Raw genomic sequence first — 19,440 nt, forward strand, 5'->3', positions numbered from 1 at the left:
TTATGTTTTAAACTGACATTTGGCAAATATGACTATTTGCTTGTCGCTTTTTTTGACAAGAGTTGCACGAGACGATAAATATGAAGCTGGAACAACACGCCGGTTAGCTTAGCTTAATATTTATCCAACATTGAATAGTTTGACAAATCACCCACTATAAACAATAAATAGTTATTTTTATTGGTCTTATAACCCATTATTTTTTATGTTGGCTCAATAGATTAGCTTAATTAGCTTAAGCTGGGAGTCTCACCCAGTTTGCCTTGGCTAACTATCTTAATGGAGCTAAGCTAGCCGGCTACCTGTAGCTTCATAGTTAACATATAAATAAATATAATAAAGAGTCTATGAAGAAATTTTTCCTTTTCACACCCATCATGTTAGAACAAGTTTTACAGATCTAAGCCGAATGTTTAAATCTATTTGCGTCCACATCGTGTGACTAGATTTGGGCACAAATATTTCTTCAATCTTAAATAGGTTGTCCTATCTGACTCACATGCAGAGAAGTAAGGTTTCTCGTAGCACAACATCACAAATGCCGAATGCATTAAGTTTTGTTCCCATTCTGTCTTCAAGTACCAATTTACATCGCTGTCAGATGAGGCTATGTGAGATGAGCCGTTTCATCAGCTCAGAAGGTAGAAAAGTCTTTTCAATGCTACAGTTAAGGACTGATGATCAGTCTCCTCTGAAACTTTTCATGTCATGATGAAAACTATCATACTCTTGAGCAGCACGACCCTGAAGGATGGGGACACAGTGCTCTGTTTTCTACTGGACTCATGAGTTCACCCTTATACTGGCTACTGTTTAAAGCTCAATGGTCATTTTCTCATTTCTGTATTTTTCTGTATATTGAAATGGAGGTCACATCTGATCAGTGTCTCAGATGAGGCTCCGCATGAGAAATAAAATTTCACTCTCACTGACCATTAGTGACCACAAAGCTCAAATTTCACGATTCTTGATGTAAATAAAACAGTCATCATCAAAAGTTGTGAAGCAACCAGTGGAAAATAGTGAAAAGTAGAGCTTGACTGACCAGAATCCTGATTAAAAAGCATTGTCCTGGTAAAATTTCTCTGCAAATCATGCATGTGGAAATAACCAACCGTTGTCTATATTTTGTTAATACAAAGAGGGTCATTTAGTCATTCTGGCAATTCATGAGACACTCAAAACAAGAAGTACCCATAACCGTCGATATTAGTCAAACATACTAGAAGAAAAATATGAACCTCTCAAAAGAGTTTCTCATATTTTTAATTGTCTGCATACTGCAGTACTTGAATACATACTCATACAGTATCGTTTATAGCAAATAACTGAATTATTTCATTTATTTAGCACAAAGCATGCTGGATAGAAAAAATGTCACTTGTTTAGTCGCCTAAAGTGACGGTAAAATCTTTTTTTATTTTCACCTGCAGTTCAGTTCTCCACGACTGCAATCTATCTACAAAGGCATGACAAAAACCAAGAGGCTTAGGCATCTAAATCAATAAAGAGAAAAGTGATTGCCTAAAACTGTTAAAAACCAACTTCAAGCTGTACCTGCACAAACGTAATCTCTTTCCCAAAGTAGCATAAACACCTCTGGAAGAGGTACGAAAGAGACAATACGAGGTTTTTCTCATGTAGGAGTAATAAAACGTTGACGTGATTTTTGTTGTATAGCAGGGCTGTCTCTGCTCTAGCTGCTAGTAACAGTGTTGTGTGTGTAATGTCACAAAGAGAGGAAGTGAGAGCCCAAGAGAGGGAAAGCGAGACAGAGATCTTGAGGTCTGTTGTAAAGCATAAAGAGGCACCAAATCCAACAGAAGGGAACACACAATGTCAGTCGATAAACCCGTCTATCTTTAGCCACGCTGCATTGTGGGAAAGAAAAATCTATACACCATCAACCTCCCTATTCTATTTTCCATTTTGGGTTAGGAGTGAAAAAAACTATGTTAAAAAATAAATTATTTGAACTAAATCCAACTTGACGCTAAAAGTGAGAGCTGAGTAACTTATTACTGTGTCCTTTTATTTGAAAAAAGAAAACACACTTCCGCTCTCATGTCAACGCTACTGTATTAACACAGTGATAGTCTGACCGGATGTGGCTACACAAAGAACAGGAAGAAGAATAGAAAAATAGGTTGCTGCTGTATTCTGGTGACACGGTGCTGCACTCACTTTGTCACAAATTCACAATGCTTCAGTGCAGTCTCCACTGACAAACAACAAAACGGAACAATTGTGATTAAACGTGAAGTATTTCATGGCATGAGGAAACTTTTAATTTTAATCCATGAATGAATGCTGCTTACTGCATGTATAGACGGTGACCATCTCCAAGGCAGATTATTGGCTAGCATGTTTCCAGTTTGCTCCAACTCAGTCCTTCAAAGTGAGACTATGTAACTTTTGAATGAAGAAATAGAAATAAAAATAGGTGTGACCACTAGCTTGTGGTGGCTAATGTTATCCTGATGAAGTTTGCTGACTTTAAAGCTTGGTTTATACTTCTGCACCAGATCTATGCAGAAAATAGGCCGTAGCCTACGCAGGCGCCCTACCCCAGTGTACACATATATAGTTGTTCGTTGGTGTGTTGGCCTCGTTCTCTAATCACGTTGCAAGCTGGCGGCTTCTCTGCTTTCTCCGTGTACTTCAAATAATCGAGTTGATGTTCATAAATGTAGAACAACAGTTATTTCTGACGAGCAGCAAATTGTTTTCAATAGAAAATGGTGTTATGACGCTACTTGATAGACGGGACACGCTACATATCAAAGTTGAAATGGTTTCAGTTTTTTGTTTTTTTTTCCTCTCAACGCACCACAGACACAGTGATGCATCAGGCAATCATGTGCATTTGTTTCACCAGTTAACATTCAAACGTCACCCGACACTGCCATGTTTCATGGGTAAATCAGATAACGTCTGCAACGTCAACCAGCGCTTGAGCAACACTTCAACAGCGACTCTGCGATTACGTTGCTGGCCACGCTGACTCAGTTCTAACTTTTGTTGCTCGAAGAGTAAACGTAGCATAGTGCTACAGCATAGCTCAGGCTTGACGAAGCAGACCGTAGCCTATGCGAGTGCCATATCCTCTGGTAAGTCTTGTGCGCTGGTGTGTCAGAATTATTGTGTAATTACACAGCTAGTAACTTTTAGCAAAATCATTGCAACGCAGAAAAAGAAGATGTATAGGTAGGTGTTGTGTAGGAGGCAGGCGGAGGGCGAGTTTGATTTTTTTGGACGACGTGTGGTTATATTTCTGAAGAGGTTTGCTACTGAAGCTACAGCGTAGGGTACAGTGATGGTGTGGAGCTACGGCACAGCGGAGATCTGACACAGAAGCATAAACCTATCACGTGCTACTTCCAGATAACGTTTTATTTTTGCCCTTAACCGTCACCTGCGGCAACAACAACCATTGTTTGGCTCAAGTTACATAGTCTTGCTTTAAAAAAAAATGACCAAATGTTAAAGTGAAAAATGACAGGACAAGGACAAGCCCTGGGTGGCCCAAACACCTCATTTACCTCACAGGCTGGAGCAGGGTAGCAACGTTTGTCACAGAAAGTCGTGATGCAGTTGCTCCTCACAGTAAATAAATAAAAGTTTCTTTCCCCTCAGTTCAGAAATACTGCACACGGTCAGCTGCTACTCTCGTAGCCTGAGTAATGAGAGTTTTCCTGACAGTCGCTCAACTGCCAGTTGTATTCCAGTCGTCTAGCTCACCAAGACTCCAGCACACAGCCACATAATGTCAGACAACACATTTATTTGTTTTCAGCAAGGTTTCTTTTTTTATCATCACGAAGGCATATACTATTTTCTCTGTATATTACTTGTTATATATATATATATATATTTATATATAATATCTATATAGAAACAAAAATAAGCGTACATTTTTGCTGAATAAGATTGAAGAATATCAGCAAAGGGCAATGTAAACCATGGTCCATCTAAAACAGGTGAAAGGTGCGCTAGCTGGCCCTTTCCCAACTCACCCACAGTAACAGATTTGCATAGGCAAAAATGGGATTAGCCCTTAGACAGTGGATTCCTGAATTCTTTATAGAGATGCAAAATCTAGTTCAGCTCAACACAATTAAAAACAAACATACATACAGACAGACAAAAAAAAAAAAATAAAATGTTGACTAGGCCAAGCTCTCTTTAACCCCTCTGGTCATATACATAGTCATTTTCTGTGCACATTTTTGTTTACAGTGTTAGGCTTCAAGTAGATCTAAAAACAACTTGTACATTGACAACTAGATGTGAAATAAATTAACCAACATGAGAGGTAGTGAAAAGCCTACAGAGACGTTCGTTGTTTTTTTTTTTGTTGTTTTTTTTCTATACAAAGGAAAAAAATAAAACGTGTCAGTAAGGCCAAAGCTTCGCAAACCTCCTCCCATCCCGTCAGGACACTTCAGCTCTCAACCTTTTCTTTCTTTTTCTTCGGTTAATAAAACCACAGCCACGTTTCATCAAAGACCCACTCACTTGGAACCCATGGAAATTTAAAGACAAAAAAATTAAATTAAATTAAAAAAAAAATCTAAATTCAGCGATGACACTACGTCACTTCACATCATCGTCATTGCTTGTAAAATCCACATTTGAAATGCAGTTATTAAAAATAAACAACCGTGTACTCTTTTTGTGTTTTTTTTTTTTCTATCCACGCCCTGTAAAAGTCACAATAAATTAAGAGGGAGGGACGTGAGCAGAAAACCTGCCTCGCTTGTCCTCCCTGTAAAATGCTCCCAGTTTTAAACTCAAGACTGTAGCACTGGGCAGAGACTCATACCAGCTTCAAACCTGCTGGCGGTTAGCTCCCCGTTGAGTACCTAATAAGCTACACACATCTCACTACTTATAAATGTAAACTTGGTTTGATTGCACCATGATTTCATTATCTGGTTCTTGGTGAAACATTCTCGTGTTAGTTACTATATAGACTCGGCAAAGAGGAAACGTGTGCAGAGGAGGGATTTACGTCTGCAAGAGAGAGCTTTATGAGTGACAGGCATTCTCTGCTGAGTCGAAAAGTTCCAGAGATGTCCGAATACGACGCCGAGCAGGCTCGTTTCCAGGAAACGAAAGCCGCTCCGAGGAGTAAAACAGATTCTTCAGTATCAGAATTGGTTCTGTATTCCTCTGCTTCTAAACAACTGGGCGCATGCATGCACAGCTCTTGGTTAAAGCAGCCAAGCAATACCAATCAAGCCCTTAATGGATATATTAATGTAGTCTGCATGTGAGTACTGTATTGCCAAAGGTTAAATAGAGTACATTTTAATAAGGAACATTGCAAAACTTTGGAGTGATTATTTGTCTCAACTTTCACTGATGATTCGCGTCCAGTAAATCACAACAGCTTTCGTCGGAACATGACAGCCAAACTGGCAGCTTCCTCTAGTTAGTATTTTTAATACTGCAAGTAAAAATAAGTCTGGAGGAAAACTCAAAATCCCACAATTCCATGTGCACCAATGATGCTCCAGCTAAACCCCTGAATTTCCTTAGTAGTTCCTCCAGTAAAACCTGCAGATGCTAACTAGAAGCAGCCAGTTTTGTTACATGATCCAACAGCAGCATTAAAATATTTTCAATCACCTGACTCCCGTCTCGAAATGTACAAGATCTGACAATTCAAAACAAATCTGACATAGCGAGCCCCAGCCTAAAATCAACTCCAGCCTATCATCACTACGTACATCCAATTGCACTTTAGAAGTCTGCCAGACATCCCGCTCCACCTGCTCTTTAATTGGATCTAGACCAAGCTTGGCACGTGAACTTCAGGTAGTTAAAGGAGGCGGCAACATGGATGCCTACATTTATCAATGAGGAGTGGCACTGCTTCATTGACACTTTAAGACTGCACTAACCACCACCCAACCAAAACCAGGAGGTCAGCTATCCATCAAATGGCATGATGAATATACTCGGAGGCTCAGTTTATAAAAAAAATAAAATAAAAATCAAAGCATATACTGCACTCATGCACTTTCTACTGCACGTCCACAGGAACAAAGGTCATGTTCACATCATTAAAAAAAACATCTTTTTATATACTAAAAAATGCTAATGGGACATTTGGCAAGACCCCCATAAACTTTTCTTTTTAAGTGTGTAACTGCACCATACACACACACACAAATATCTGTTATCATTGCATGCTGTCAAAGTCAGATTAGAAAAACAAACCAGAGTGTGTGAGGGCTGGCAGTGGGGATGGAGGGTTAGCATGGCTAGCACAGGCATGCTAACTGCTTGCCTACAGCATGCTGAAACCAAGTTGGCTTTGTTAAAAAAGGCTAGTGTGTAGCACGGTAGACTTCTCTGTTAGCATAATTACGCCAACCCTCTTCACTAACTCTGGGAAAAAGCAAGTGTCTTGAGCAGGCAGCAGCTATCTGAAGGGCTACCACAGGCTGGAGTGGTCGATACTCTACAGCCTGGGCACAAGCCACATCAGTATATCTTCACAGCATCTTTTGACATCATGTTTGGCACCAACATCCGTGCTCCTACTAGACGTCCAACCCCCAAAATGTCGTCGAAAGCTAAAGCCTTACAGACAAAAGCCAGGGTTTAGTAACCCTGTTATATTACATTAGTGTCTGTGGCATCTGCTACCGTCCTCCAAGCAGAACCAGCCTTCAATAATGCTCATTGTAAAACACTTGAAGGTAAACCCTCTTTTTCCTGCTCAAGAACTTCAAAATGTTGATGACTACTTATTTGGAGTCAATGTGGGATTCATTTCATTTTCTCCAGCGGCGTGTGTTTTTTTTTATTTTATTTTTCTCCCCCACACTGGGCACCTGTGCTTGTCAGGCTGTGATGGTCTGAGTTGGAGGGACGGGGAAAAAAGATGGGCGGTAGGGATCGTTGGACAAACTGTGGTTGCTTTCCAGAAAAACTCCAGCAGCGCTTGTGCTGCCTTTCCTTACGCGTAAAAGGCATTGTGATTTTCTCAGTGGAGAGATATTTTTTTTGTTTAAAGTTCAAGAGTAACAACAATAATAGGTGTAGCTGCCCAACCACAATTCTAGCCCTTACTTCTCCCAGTGAAAGAATCCTAAAGAAGGAAAGTGCTTGAACGGACGGATGGATGGATTTATGAATGGATGGACGGGTGGACGGATGGATGGATGGATGGGTGCTGCTGCCGCCGCTGCTGCCTGTGCCGCAGAAGCCTTCAAACCTCCTCAATAAAAAAAGTAGCAGTAAGCTTAAAATTGGCAGAAGTGTACTTTTTCCCTTCACTGAACACAGACAGCCAGACAGAAAGACAGCTCCCCTGCCTTAATACCTCTCAGTATTCAAAAACGGTTGCAGTCCGCGGCTCGTATCGTCAAGCTAGTGCAGAGAGAGAGAGAGAGAGCTGCATGCAGAGCCAGTGTTTCTACTGGTTAAATGGGCCAAGACGCCCCAGCTCCCACCAGCAACTAGGTGTCACGTTTGGACAGTGAAGAAATCAAAGGGAAACCAAATCCAAGGGATGGGACGGACATAGAAAAACAAAATAAAAGTGAAACGGAATGATTAAAGACATGTTATTGAAGTGAGCAAAAAGCATGAGGTCTTAATATTACAGTACAGGAACAGTGGGCTTGTCCTTTTTGTGTCTCTCTCTCTCTCTCTGTCTGTCTGTCCCCACCGCCTGAGAAGTCCTTGTCCACAGTTAACCAACAGCTGGCCATCAGTTTGGCCGTTTCAGCCGAAAGCTGATACGTGGGTTGGCCAGTCAACCAAAACAGCACAAATTGCTAGCAAAACAATCACTGGCCAGCATTAATGGTCTCAAACTGACCAATAACCAACCAGCAAAGGCCGACCTGGCTCCAGTGGAGAACTGGATATAAATTGCTTAAAAAATATAAATTAAAAAAAACCCCAAAAACAACCAGCTATCTTGGATGGCATTCAGTCTTTTCAATCAAAAAAGAGGGAGAGATTTTCCAAACCCAACTTCTGGCACCATAGTAGTATTTGAAGTTTAAGTAGTAGTCTTGTTGGCGTACGATGGCAATGTCGGAGGGCGGAGGAGTCTAGGTGTCGAGGCAGGTGCGCCTCCTGCTGGCCAGGAGGTCTCTGTAAACGGAGGAGTTGAGGAAACGGGGGAAGGAGTCGCGGTGCATCAGGGTGTAGATCTGGAGCTGGGCCTCCTCGTACATCAGGCTGCTGGGTTCCGCCAGGCTCTGGTTTATTCCTTCTCTGACCCGCGAGTCCAGACTCACCTGGGAGGACAAGGAGAACAAATTTGATTCATAAACTAATGGTTTGCTGTTTACCAGTGACTTTATTAAGCCACTGTATCTAGGTTTGTAACAAGACCAAGAATTTACAGCCATGAAGCATGTTAGTATGGTGTGTGAGCATCAACATTTAGGCTATGGCTTATGGGAATTTTCTTTGTTGTAACTTCACTACAAGATGTCCAACTGCACGTGTCACCTATGTAAACTCAAAAGTACCATAATAAGAACAACTACATGTCCAGGGTGTCAGTATGCGTCCATAAAGGAGTACAATTGAGGCCTTAATCAAAATGATTTTTTCATTCTTTCTGCTGTCGCTCACCTCCTTGGGGGATAATATGGACACGTAGTCTTCATATATGATCCTGGCCTTCTCCTCTACCACAGAGGGATTTGTCTCCTTTTTCAACTCGTCACAGGCCATCCAGAAAAGCAGGTTGTCCTCGCTGTACTCGGAGCGCAGGAACTCCCGGAAGATCTCCCGGCCCTCCAGCGAGCGCAGCATCATCTCAAAGCTCCGTGCCCACGACAGCAACTCTTCCAGGCTGGGGTGTCTGCAGTTGAACACGCACATTAGCGTGTGAGAGTAATGGAGGCGTGCAGACACACAAACATGCTGGCACGAACACACAACCGTACTCACTGTTCTTCAGCAGCTTCAATACTGTCCATCTTGGTGCAGGTTTGTCGTTCACTCCTCTCCATCCTGTCTTCATTCCTGCATTAGAGGCGACAGAGGATTAAGATTTTTAAATTAAATTGAACGTGTTTCTGGCAGTTAAAAATGGTACATTTGAGTTACAAAGGTCTAATCTATTCTTACCTATGTATTCTAAATGTATATAATCTCTGAAATATACAGAAATATTTTTACATGTGGATCAGCATCTACCATCCTTTGTAACCATCGATGAAAAAAACATTCCCTGTACTCAAACAACTCCATCTGTCCTCTCACTCTAGATGTCAAAAGTTAATCAAGATTAAAAAGATTAGCATCATAGCCGACGGAGTCAGTTCTAATTAATTGATAGCTATATAAAACCAGATTCATTATCAGTCCTCTCTCTTTTGTTCCAGGGGTACGCCAGCTGTCAAAATACCCCGGTGCACTCGGGTAAACCCAGGAATTGCTTCACAATGCACAGCACCACAAGCAGGACGGTTCCTACCTTAAATCTCCAAAGACGACATTCAAAATCCACTTTGAAACTGTTAAAAGAAAAGCTATGACTGGCCATTTTTCAGTCTTTTATGCAGGCCTGCATTCAACTTATTTTGCACTGTACAGCAGCACAGTGTATTAGAGACTTGATAAAGGAGATACGTAGTTTAAATATAAGGACCCGGACTTGGTAGCACCAGATAAAAAAAAAAAAATAGGACCTCACACTCCTGACGTCAATCAGAGAGGAACAGAAACACAGTAACAGGTCCCTTTCATGTATCAGCAGCAAGTTTTGTGTGTTTCTGTTTCACCAAGTATACTACTAGCAATACTGGGGCTCTTAGTTTCAAATGTAAAATGGACATATTTAATTTATGTGAAGTACTTTAATTTTATTAAACTTTACTTCAAAGTTAGACCTAAAAAGTAGAGGGATTCGTTGGATAAATGTACCACATTTATATATATATATAAGTTCACATTACTGGACTAAAACTCAGCCTGTGAAAACAGCTAAATAGTGTCCTTTGTGCCTGAGTCGTACTGATTTGCATTGTGGGAAATGGAGGATCCAGTGAAATTTTTTACAACAGCCTTTAATGAGAGGGCACAAATAAAAAAACTCTTATCTCTCCTTTTATAGCTAAAATTGTTTGATCATATGAAAATTTATTGCAAATATTTTAAAGAGTCAAACATTATGCAGTTCCAGCTTCTCATTAATATCTCAGTAATGGGAACATCTTCAAACCATTTGGATACATCAACTTGTGATGGTTGCCTTCCTTTAACAAATAACCAATTGACCAAGATAAATCAATAACGGCAGCAGATACTGGTTCCGCCACACTCGTACAGTTCACTTCTCTCAGCTGTGAATCGCACTAAAACAATAAAGCTTCAGTTGAAGTCTTTATATCAACACTCGAAATACACATGGTAGCCTCTCTGTCTATCGTAGCTCAGTCACACTCGCTGAGTCCACAATGCAACACACACTGCGCTGTCTATTTTTGTCCCACCATGGAGGATCTTTCCTTCCTCTCGCTGTCTCTTGTCAAAGTCCCCATTGTGCGGCAGTAATGGGCTAAGCTAGCCACAGCCCCCCGGCGCCCTCACAATACAGCTAAATATACAGGCTGTTCTTCACAGCTGTTTTGCATGTGATGTGTGGATGGAAATAGAAGGCACCCCAACCAGATAAGGGCCTTGTGTAAGGGCGAGCGAGGAGGGGTTAGAGAGTATGTGAGTGGACGGGGTCGGAAAGTAGGGAAAAACTGAGAGGAATGAAATGAAAAATGGTCTGTTAACACTTTTGCACACACTCACCTCTAATCCGCTGTGCTTGCTAAAACTCAAGCACAGCGGCTGACAAGATCTCCTCTAATTCACACACACATCTCAACCATTTGACTCGAAATCATAGTAAAAATAATAAGTGACACAGAGAGCTTTCAGTCATTTCCATGTAACTCACACAAAGGCCTCAACTGTCTCACATGAGCGCTCCAAATTATCCCTCAAATAAACACATGGGCTACCAAAGACAATTTTCCAGGCTCGTTCTGCAGGTCCGACACCAGCATCTGACTGAAAAGCACACAGCAGAGTCACAGTCCACAAGCTGCCACCACTTCAGATGAAGTGGTGTGAAAGAAGCAGCACATTCACCATTCACTGGCTGAAAACAATGTTTCATTCACTCGTCTCTCCCGGCAAGAGTGGAGGCTCAGTGAAGGCAGCTGTAGGAGCAGCATACCAGCTCCTGGTCTTGGTGCCTTGCTCAGGGGCAACGTGGGGCAGTTTAGTGCTCAACTGTCAGGGCATTCTGTGAGTGTTGGGATACTGATGCATTTTTCGTTGTGTTGGCTGTGTGAACTTGTGGAAGAGTTATAATATAGTACAGTACAGTACAGTGTGGTTTAGTATAGTATAGAGTATAGCATAATATGGTACAGTATAGTATAATATAGTATATTACAGTATAGTTCGGTATCGTATCGTATCGTTTAGCATAGTACAGAATTATACATTATATAGTATACAGTGTATATAGTATACAGTGTATATAGTATACAGGCAGTATACGCCATCGTATCATATTGTATAATACAGTATAATACTTTTAATCCTTTTAACTGTAGTATTAACTGTAGTAGAGCTGCAAAACAAGGTTGATTTTGCTGAAGCTGCAAAACAAGGTTGATCTTGCTGAGCATAGTGCTGCTTCCCTGAAATACCAAAACTGATTTAACTTCCTGTTTGTCTATAGATTAAATTAAACAAGACATGCCATGCTAATGAAAATTAGAAGGCATAGGCTTTGGACAGCGTCAGGCTAGAGCCCTCCAGCCTTATACTTGACACACAGACGTGAAAGCAGTATAGCTCCTCTCATCTACCTCTTATCATAGAAAGCACATATACATACATGTCCCATAACATCTTGAGCAATTTTTTTTTTAAGCTACTACTTAAACACAGCAGTCAGCGTTTCTTCAGATCCAGGGCCTTAAGCTCTAACAATAAAAACTGTATCACTGTCCTACTATTCACACGCTCGGCTAAAAAGGGGAAATACCTGCCTTTTCCCAAACCATTTCCATTGCAAATAACAACAGGCTCTCCTCTGGATGTCATAACAACCATCCTGCTTTACTAAAAATACACTGTAACGGTTTCAAAGCCCTGCCCTTCATTTATACATAATCTCACCTATCACATCTGCGCCGTCTCCTCTGATACATGGTACTGTAATATGAGGACGGGCCATCCTTGAACTTAACACACTGGCTGAAAGCCCGTCTTATCAAATGCATAATGCATTGGTGCATAATTTCTGTTCACTCCAAGAATTGTTGCTTGGATGAATGTCACATGGCTCCTGTACTTCAGTATTGTTGACTGCTGGTTGACCCAAACTCATCCTGTACATTCTTATAATTACCTTTCACACACACACGTCTACCGCGGAAGATGTTTCTTGTACAAAACAGAAGAAAATCTGCTCAACACAATATTTAACAACCAAATCCGGGTTCTTCAATCGTAAAATCACCGACACGGCCCTTTGCAAAGCTGGCCGTGAATAGGAAAGAACTCAGGGAACTCAATGACGGCATGATGTATATAAATAAGATGAGACAAAAACAAAGACAGCAACAACTCCAAAAAAGGATTCTGTGCAATGAAATTCAAAGGCAAAAGTTAATTTATTTGCTGGACTCACTGCATCAGGCACCTGCTCTGTGTCAGTATGAAGTCTGCCCTTATTCAGCTGAATTTTAGGGAACTCAACATCAGTGCAATATCAGAGATTAGGTAACAGGATTAAGGGCAGGGCCAACTGTGTGTTGTTTCTGGGGTTATTTCTTTCCAAGTAATTCTACTACACTGTGTTCACCAGCTAGTCACCAAAGGTTAATAGTACATGACTATATAGTATAGTACAGTATAGGACATTATGACATAGTATAGTATAGTATAGTATAGTATAAAGTAGTACAGTACAGTACAGTACAGTATAGTACAGTATAGTATAGTACAGTGTCGTACAGTACAGTACAGTACAGTACAGTGTAGTACAGACTTACCAGAGACACTTGCAACAACCGCACCAGCAGAGGCAGCAGGTATTGGGTCGGGGCTGTCCAGGGGCCTGGGGTGGGGCCTCGATATGAGCCGCCTGCCTTTTTCTCATCTCCACTCCACTCACACTGCGGGGCTTCACAATGAATACACACAATGAATACACACAACGAATACACACAACGAATACACACAACGAAGAGGATAAACACAGTTAAATTCTCCTCAAATGAATAATACTATGACAGAGAGCACAGTTAGAAATATGGTCCCCTTGTTTTTGTTTTTTTTCTTACCATCAGTATATTACATTAGAGGGGTAAAATAAATCTAAGAAACTGAAGCAGATGAAGCAAAAGAAGGAGAGAGAGAGAGAGAAAAGAAGAAAGAGAGGGAAACAGAGAGAGAGAGACACACAGAGAGACAGAGATAGAGAGCACTCAGGCAGGAAAGAGAGGATTCCCTTCCTTGTACGGTAGGAGGTTTCTGGCATTAAGCCAAGTCTTTCACTCAGCTTTGACACACTACACACGCATTTCAATGGGACACAGACAGAAACAGCATCTTCGTATCACATACGCAGAGATGTTGCAAATGCACAAATTCACGCACATTCACATTAACCAGTGCAGCTCTTTCGACTTCCATCTCCTGTCTGCTGTGGCCTCAGAACATCCACAGACTGGACACGAAGATTCAGACAGTGTTACAGCGTAAATAAGGTGGTGCTCCTCTTTTACAGTGACCCCGGTCAAACTGAATTTAGCGCTGACGTCTGAGCGGGCTTATAAATGACACCAACACTTCATGCCACTGCTGTTTAACAAACTCTCTTCCTGTATAGCACAAGTCAATACCTCCTCTTTTAAAACATCATTGTAATTCTGTTTTTCTGCCTTTGCAGACCTGCTAACGTGCAACCGTCAAGTCCAAACACTGGATCTTTTCTCCTTTTCCTTAAATAAATATTGCTGTTCACCTCCAAGTGATCTCTTCTTATTCAGCTTCAAGTCAGATGAAGTTTAAGACCTTAGGCGTATATGTCATAAAATCCAGTCCATTGCATTCGTATTTGTTCCCCTCATTTTCTACCAGATGCTTTATTGATGTTACTGAGTATTATTCTAAAATATGCACAGAATGTATGACTCTCAGCTATTCCTAGAATCTGACACACTTGGGCATGAACTGTGCATTGCCCACTAAAATGTTCCTGCTGAGCTATTTCTCTGCCACTGCAGTTATATCTAAGCAATTTCTTTTAACCACGAGTAACAAAACTGTTCTGTTCCCCATTAAAGTCAGTCGTGGAAAAGTTTTATGCTGACCATCGCCGCAGATCTCCCCCGGCGTTTGTGCTGTCCTTTGCAGGTAGAAGTAGTGAGAGGAGTCGCTTTAACAGCACAACGGTCTTTATCTGCAAACATGCTGCCTCTGAGCCCTTCAGGAGACTATAAGTAAAAATACCACTATCTAAGCACTCATTCTAATGTGAGAAATAATAAGATACAGTCTGCTAATGCTATTTATCATCTACTCATAGATTAATAGGCTGGGAAAGTCCTTATCCCACAGTGGATACAGCGCAGTAAGCTTAAACTATAGCAGCTCTGTCTGAGAGCCAAACTCGACACCAGGAAAGATCTGCAAAGATCAGAGAAAATTCTTCTTTTGTGACCACAGATTAAAGCGTCGTGCACTCTGGAAATCTAAAGTATTACTGAGGAAGCGGAACTCTTACCTGTAAAGTCATGGTTCAAATTTAAACAACAACTCAAAAATCCACATAAAAATAACAGCGCTTCATCAGAGGAGCCGTCTCCTGTCTCTCGTCTCTATCGTTCCCTCCACTGTGCGCACACACATGTGATTTATTACAGTGATGATGCACGGCAGGTAAGCCTGAGACGACCAGCCTGATATGCAAATGCCGTCGTCTGACCGGCGGAGCGGCCATCAGTTATTCAGCGAACCAGGCAGCACCATTGGAAAAACAGGCTGCGAGATGCAAAACGACAGCGAGGCTACGGCTTTGTTCCAAACCCGGAGAAGGAGGCCGCATTGACAGGACATGCAAATGTGGAGTGGAAATACAAATACGCCGAGATGAGAGGTTGGGGGGTGGGGGGGTGGGGGGGGGGGGATAAAGAGAGCCACAAAAATCGTCAAATACGTGCAGCGGTTTTGTAAAGTCTTCAGATTAGAATGTAACGTGAAATCTTAAATAAAAGATGCTAACCAAAAACCTTCATTAAACCAGCTCTACTGTGAAGCCTCCACTTTGTTTCAACATCACATCCTGTTGCACAAATGACTGTCAGTCACGCAACTGCAGATGAGTTTGCAGCTCATGCATTATGATGTGGAAAAAAAATCCAACATTAACACAACAGAAGAGGATGTCAAGCTGCAGATATCATTAACGCATCTACATGTTAGTATCCAGGGGCACCACAGGTGTGCTTCATTGGGCTACCGGCAGTATTAAAAGATCTGACTGACAAAACATAACCAAATCTGAAACTAGAATCCATCCAATCACCTTAAACATATCTACAATACAAAGCTGAAACAAGGGCATGTGGACTTTCTTAAAGACGTTTCACCAATCTCTTGTCAAGAAACCCAACCAACTCTTGTTGCATCTTTGTTTTTTTGGATATAACATGACCTGGATGACTGAGAACCTTCACAAACACGATGAAAACATCCTAATTTTTCATTTTCTTTTAAAAGAGGAGGTGCTACGTATGGTGGCTTAAATATTTGCTAATTTATCTGTGGAAATCCCACTACGAAGTCTTTTGAATAATGCTACTTTTTAACAGCAGTTTGACCAAATAATTATTCAAATACCAAAAAAAAAATACTTGTAAGAAACTGATGTGACACTGGATTTTTGCCAGTTTGATCAGTTATCAGTGACTTGTCAAGTGCAATCAAACTAGATAAGAAGAAAGGAGAGGAGAGGTTTGTTCATAGGTGGAAACAGTACAAATGGTCCAAACTATTACAACCCACACACCCTAAAAATAACCACAGTTCTTTTGTTTTCTATTATTAAAAAGAAGCTATGGATTGTGACTACACTGCCATTTGTATCCGCCTCTAGCTTCAAAAAAGATCTAAACTTTTCTACTTTGCATAAGTGTGACATCAAAGAGCAGCAGCGATATAAAAACAGTCCCCCTTTGTTCCAACGGTGATTGGGAGCACTAGGATATCATCATACAGGATCTGATAAGGTCATAGGGAGTGTAAAAGCCCTAGGACAGAATAACCACGGTAAACGAACATTGTTTGTTCCTTGAACCTCTAAAACCGCTATCACATATTGTTTCACATTAGCACTCACATGAGGCTTATTAGTGTTATGTTGATGTAGCTTCTTTGAAGTTCCCATCTGAAACATTTTAAAGTGTCAATCTTGAATATATTCATGTAAATAAATGTCTGTGCAGTTACTATTTATTGATGAATGAGGTAACCCAATGGTGAATGAGCCTTTGGCTGTACACCGATCAGGCATAACATTATGACCACCTTCCTAATATTGTGTAGGTCTCCCTTGTGCCTCCAAATCAGTTGTGACTTTTCAGAGAATGGACATGGGCCTTCTGAGGGTGTCCTGTGGTGTCTAGCAACAGAATGTTGTTAGTGGGGGTCTTTGGGTCCTATGGGTTAAGGGGAGGGTCTCTGTGTATCATCCCACAGATACTTGATCAGTTTAGAATCTAGTGAATTTGGAGGCCAGGTCAACACCTTGTGCTGTTCTTCATGTTTTTTTGAATTGTTCCTAAACCGTTTTTGTGTGTGTGTCTGTGTCAGGCTGCATCCTGCTGGGGATGGCTGCTGCCATCAAGGAGTGTCATTGCTATCAGGTGAGGGTGCCTGGTTTGGTCTAGGTGGGTGGTACATGTCTAAGTAACATCGACATGAATGACAGGTCCAAAAGTTTCCCAGCAGAACATTTTACTGTCACAAGATGGTCAATGTTATTTACTTCTGTCAGTGGTTTTAATGCAAATTTTAATGTAATATTAACGCAAAATGGTAAATAATCATCAGGAGATAACCGATGTGTTCAGAGATGGCTGCTAACGCAATCTAAACATTTCCCACTGTTTCAGCTTCTCATTAAAAGCATTTGACTCAAAAATCTCAAGTCAACTTCTATTATTAAGTAGTCTCAGGACATGGAACGTGTTTTGTTGGTGAGTTTAGAACTTACGACTATTGTTCAACAAAAACACGTCTATAACACAGAAAGAAATCAAAAAGTCCTTTCTTGGCATTTTCTGACAGCAGATCAGTTAGAAATATATTGCATAGAGTAAGTGAACAAAAAAGAGCAGCCACAGTGAGCTGTTGGATGAAGAGCTGCACACCTCCAACATCTCAGCAAGGGAACCAACACTTTTCACTGTACGTTGCTTTTTAAAAACTTGCTGTGTGCAACACAAGATCAAGTTACTTCCAGAATGAAACCAACTATTCATTCATTCATTTTCCGTAACCGCTTGTCCTCTGGAGAGTCTGTCATTGGGAGGCGGGGTATACCATGGACAGGTCTAACACAGAGAGACAGACAACCATTCACACTCACACCTACGGCCAATTTAGAATCACCAATCAACCTAACCCGGAGAGAACCCACCCTCCATAATTCTGTAAACTACCTTTGCTGTTGACGAGTAACCACATGGGTCTGAAATCTTCAAAACTGCTGTCTTAAACACATTTATGGTTACTGTAACCCAGCCTTACAGTCAAAAGGTGTAAACGTTCATTTGACAATAAAATTGAGAGATGCAACAACGTGACGAACAGATATTAAACTTACCATGAATTAGTGAGTTCCTAAACACAGGTCAGAAAGAGCAGTCATTGCATGAGGTAATAGGTTGCTGGATGATAGCAGGCTGGTGGACAAAGTGAGCGACCGATGGAGCGTCTGAGTATCTGTCTGGCTAACGGACTGGCTGGGCAAGGCGAGGAGGTTCTTTTCAGCACAAGGAACAGAGGTTACTGGTGTCACCATCCCTGACCGACTGGCACAGAAAGGGAGACGAGAGCTGAAGGCGAGATGTGACCACTTCCTCCCCCTGTTTCCTTGTTTCACGCGCTCCTTCTGCTTCTCTCTGCGTCACCTCCTAGGCTTCCTTGGGTCTCGGTGAAAGGGTCATTTATGGACTTGAGAGTACAGGGAGCAGTGACAGTACAGCATCTGAAGAACAGAAAATACAAGCTTTAGGGTCGGAATTATTTCACCAGTTAACATGTTCAAGATACTACTCAAACAAACGCCAAAATCAAACAATAACATAACAGCCATAATCCCTTTTTTAACATCGACATTTTTGGTTTAACTGCTGAACAAACTATGCAGATGCCACATAGTTTAAGACCTGAAATGATGATCTTATTAATCAGAGAGTCAACTCACAATAAGTGAAGTTATATATCCATTTCCTGCTTGTAAAAATGTAAATATTCAGTATTTTCCTGTTTCATATGAGTGGAAATGTATATAATTAAAGGAGCTTTTGTCCTACTATTTGAAATAATTTTTAACTAAATGCATAACCCATTATGACATCAGTCATCTGCTGCAGCGTCAAACTGTTTCTAAACTTCCTCAGATGTATTTCTTGTGCGGCAGCTGCACTGATGTATCTGCGATAAGCTAGGGGATGTGGCTAAAATAAGACCAAATACAGCAAACCAGGAAATGAACCAAACGCAGTAAGTGACTGATGATGCTGTCACCGTTATTACGTTTAGTTTAAACATTCATCGTGCAAAGGATTAAGCTCATCATTGGTGCCGCAACCCAACACTCAATCACAGTCAGATGCCATATGCTGGGCTCCGTCCCTGAGGGAGGCCTAATGGCTGCAGAGCCTCGGAGGTTGCATGTTTTTCATACAGGAATTACTGTTCCAACAACATGCTTACTCATAACAGCAGCTTAGAAGCGTTCACATGTTGACCTCGACCCTGGAGACTCTTTATGTTATGAACAGATCAGTAGTGCTTTGCGACATGGAGACAAAAATTAAAAGTTAGAGTAAGTTTGCAGATGTTTTAGTGGTGGCTTAAATGTCATGTCATTTTGATTCAATCAGAGTCAGCCTTTTTGATTTTCCCTAAACAGATCATTTCAGTTGATGTGAAGTGAGATTAAACAGCAGCGCAGAGACAAACAGAGGGCGTTCACGTGTCGCTACAATCCACCGCATATGACACAATGCGCTGCTCTACTGTAAAACCAGTCTCTCAGTGAGAGAAGCATCAATATCTGTTCATGCCAGTTTAAACTGGCCTGAAAACAAACGCTTCCCTTGTGTTTTAAAAGACTATGAAAAGGGATTTTTCATAGTTGTGTCCAAAGAT

At 41.2% G+C, this 19,440-nt stretch overlaps 1 protein-coding gene across 1 annotated transcript; it reads right to left on the reverse strand.

The window, feature by feature from the left end:
* Positions 1-345: 345 nt before the first annotated feature.
* On the reverse strand, positions 346-18,364 carry rgs17 (regulator of G protein signaling 17). Its single transcript, XM_084561865.1, has 5 exons — positions 17,888-18,364; positions 13,050-13,180; positions 8,932-9,006; positions 8,611-8,842; positions 346-8,267 (listed from the first exon to the last, which is right to left on the reverse strand). Exons 1-5 carry the CDS (start codon positions 17,888-17,890, stop codon positions 8,079-8,081), a joined length of 630 nt encoding a protein of 209 aa, XP_084417991.1. The 5' UTR covers positions 17,891-18,364; the 3' UTR covers positions 346-8,078.
* Positions 18,365-19,440: the final 1,076 nt, after the last annotated feature.

The sequence above is a fragment of the Chelon labrosus genome, assembly GCF_963514085.1.
Source record: "Chelon labrosus genome assembly, chromosome: 15".
In the NCBI taxonomy this organism is placed as follows: domain Eukaryota; kingdom Metazoa; phylum Chordata; class Actinopteri; order Mugiliformes; family Mugilidae; genus Chelon; species Chelon labrosus.

Excerpts from the sequence above, each read along its gene's own strand:
- rgs17 (XM_084561865.1), bottom strand. Across the intron at positions 9,007-13,049 it reads GGTTGTTGCAAGTGTCTCTG|GAATGAAGACAGGATGGAGA; the intron begins GTAAGTCTGTAC and ends CCTCTAATGCAG. Across the intron at positions 8,843-8,931 it reads ATTGAAGCTGCTGAAGAACA|ACACCCCAGCCTGGAAGAGT; the intron begins GTGAGTACGGTT and ends GTTCAACTGCAG.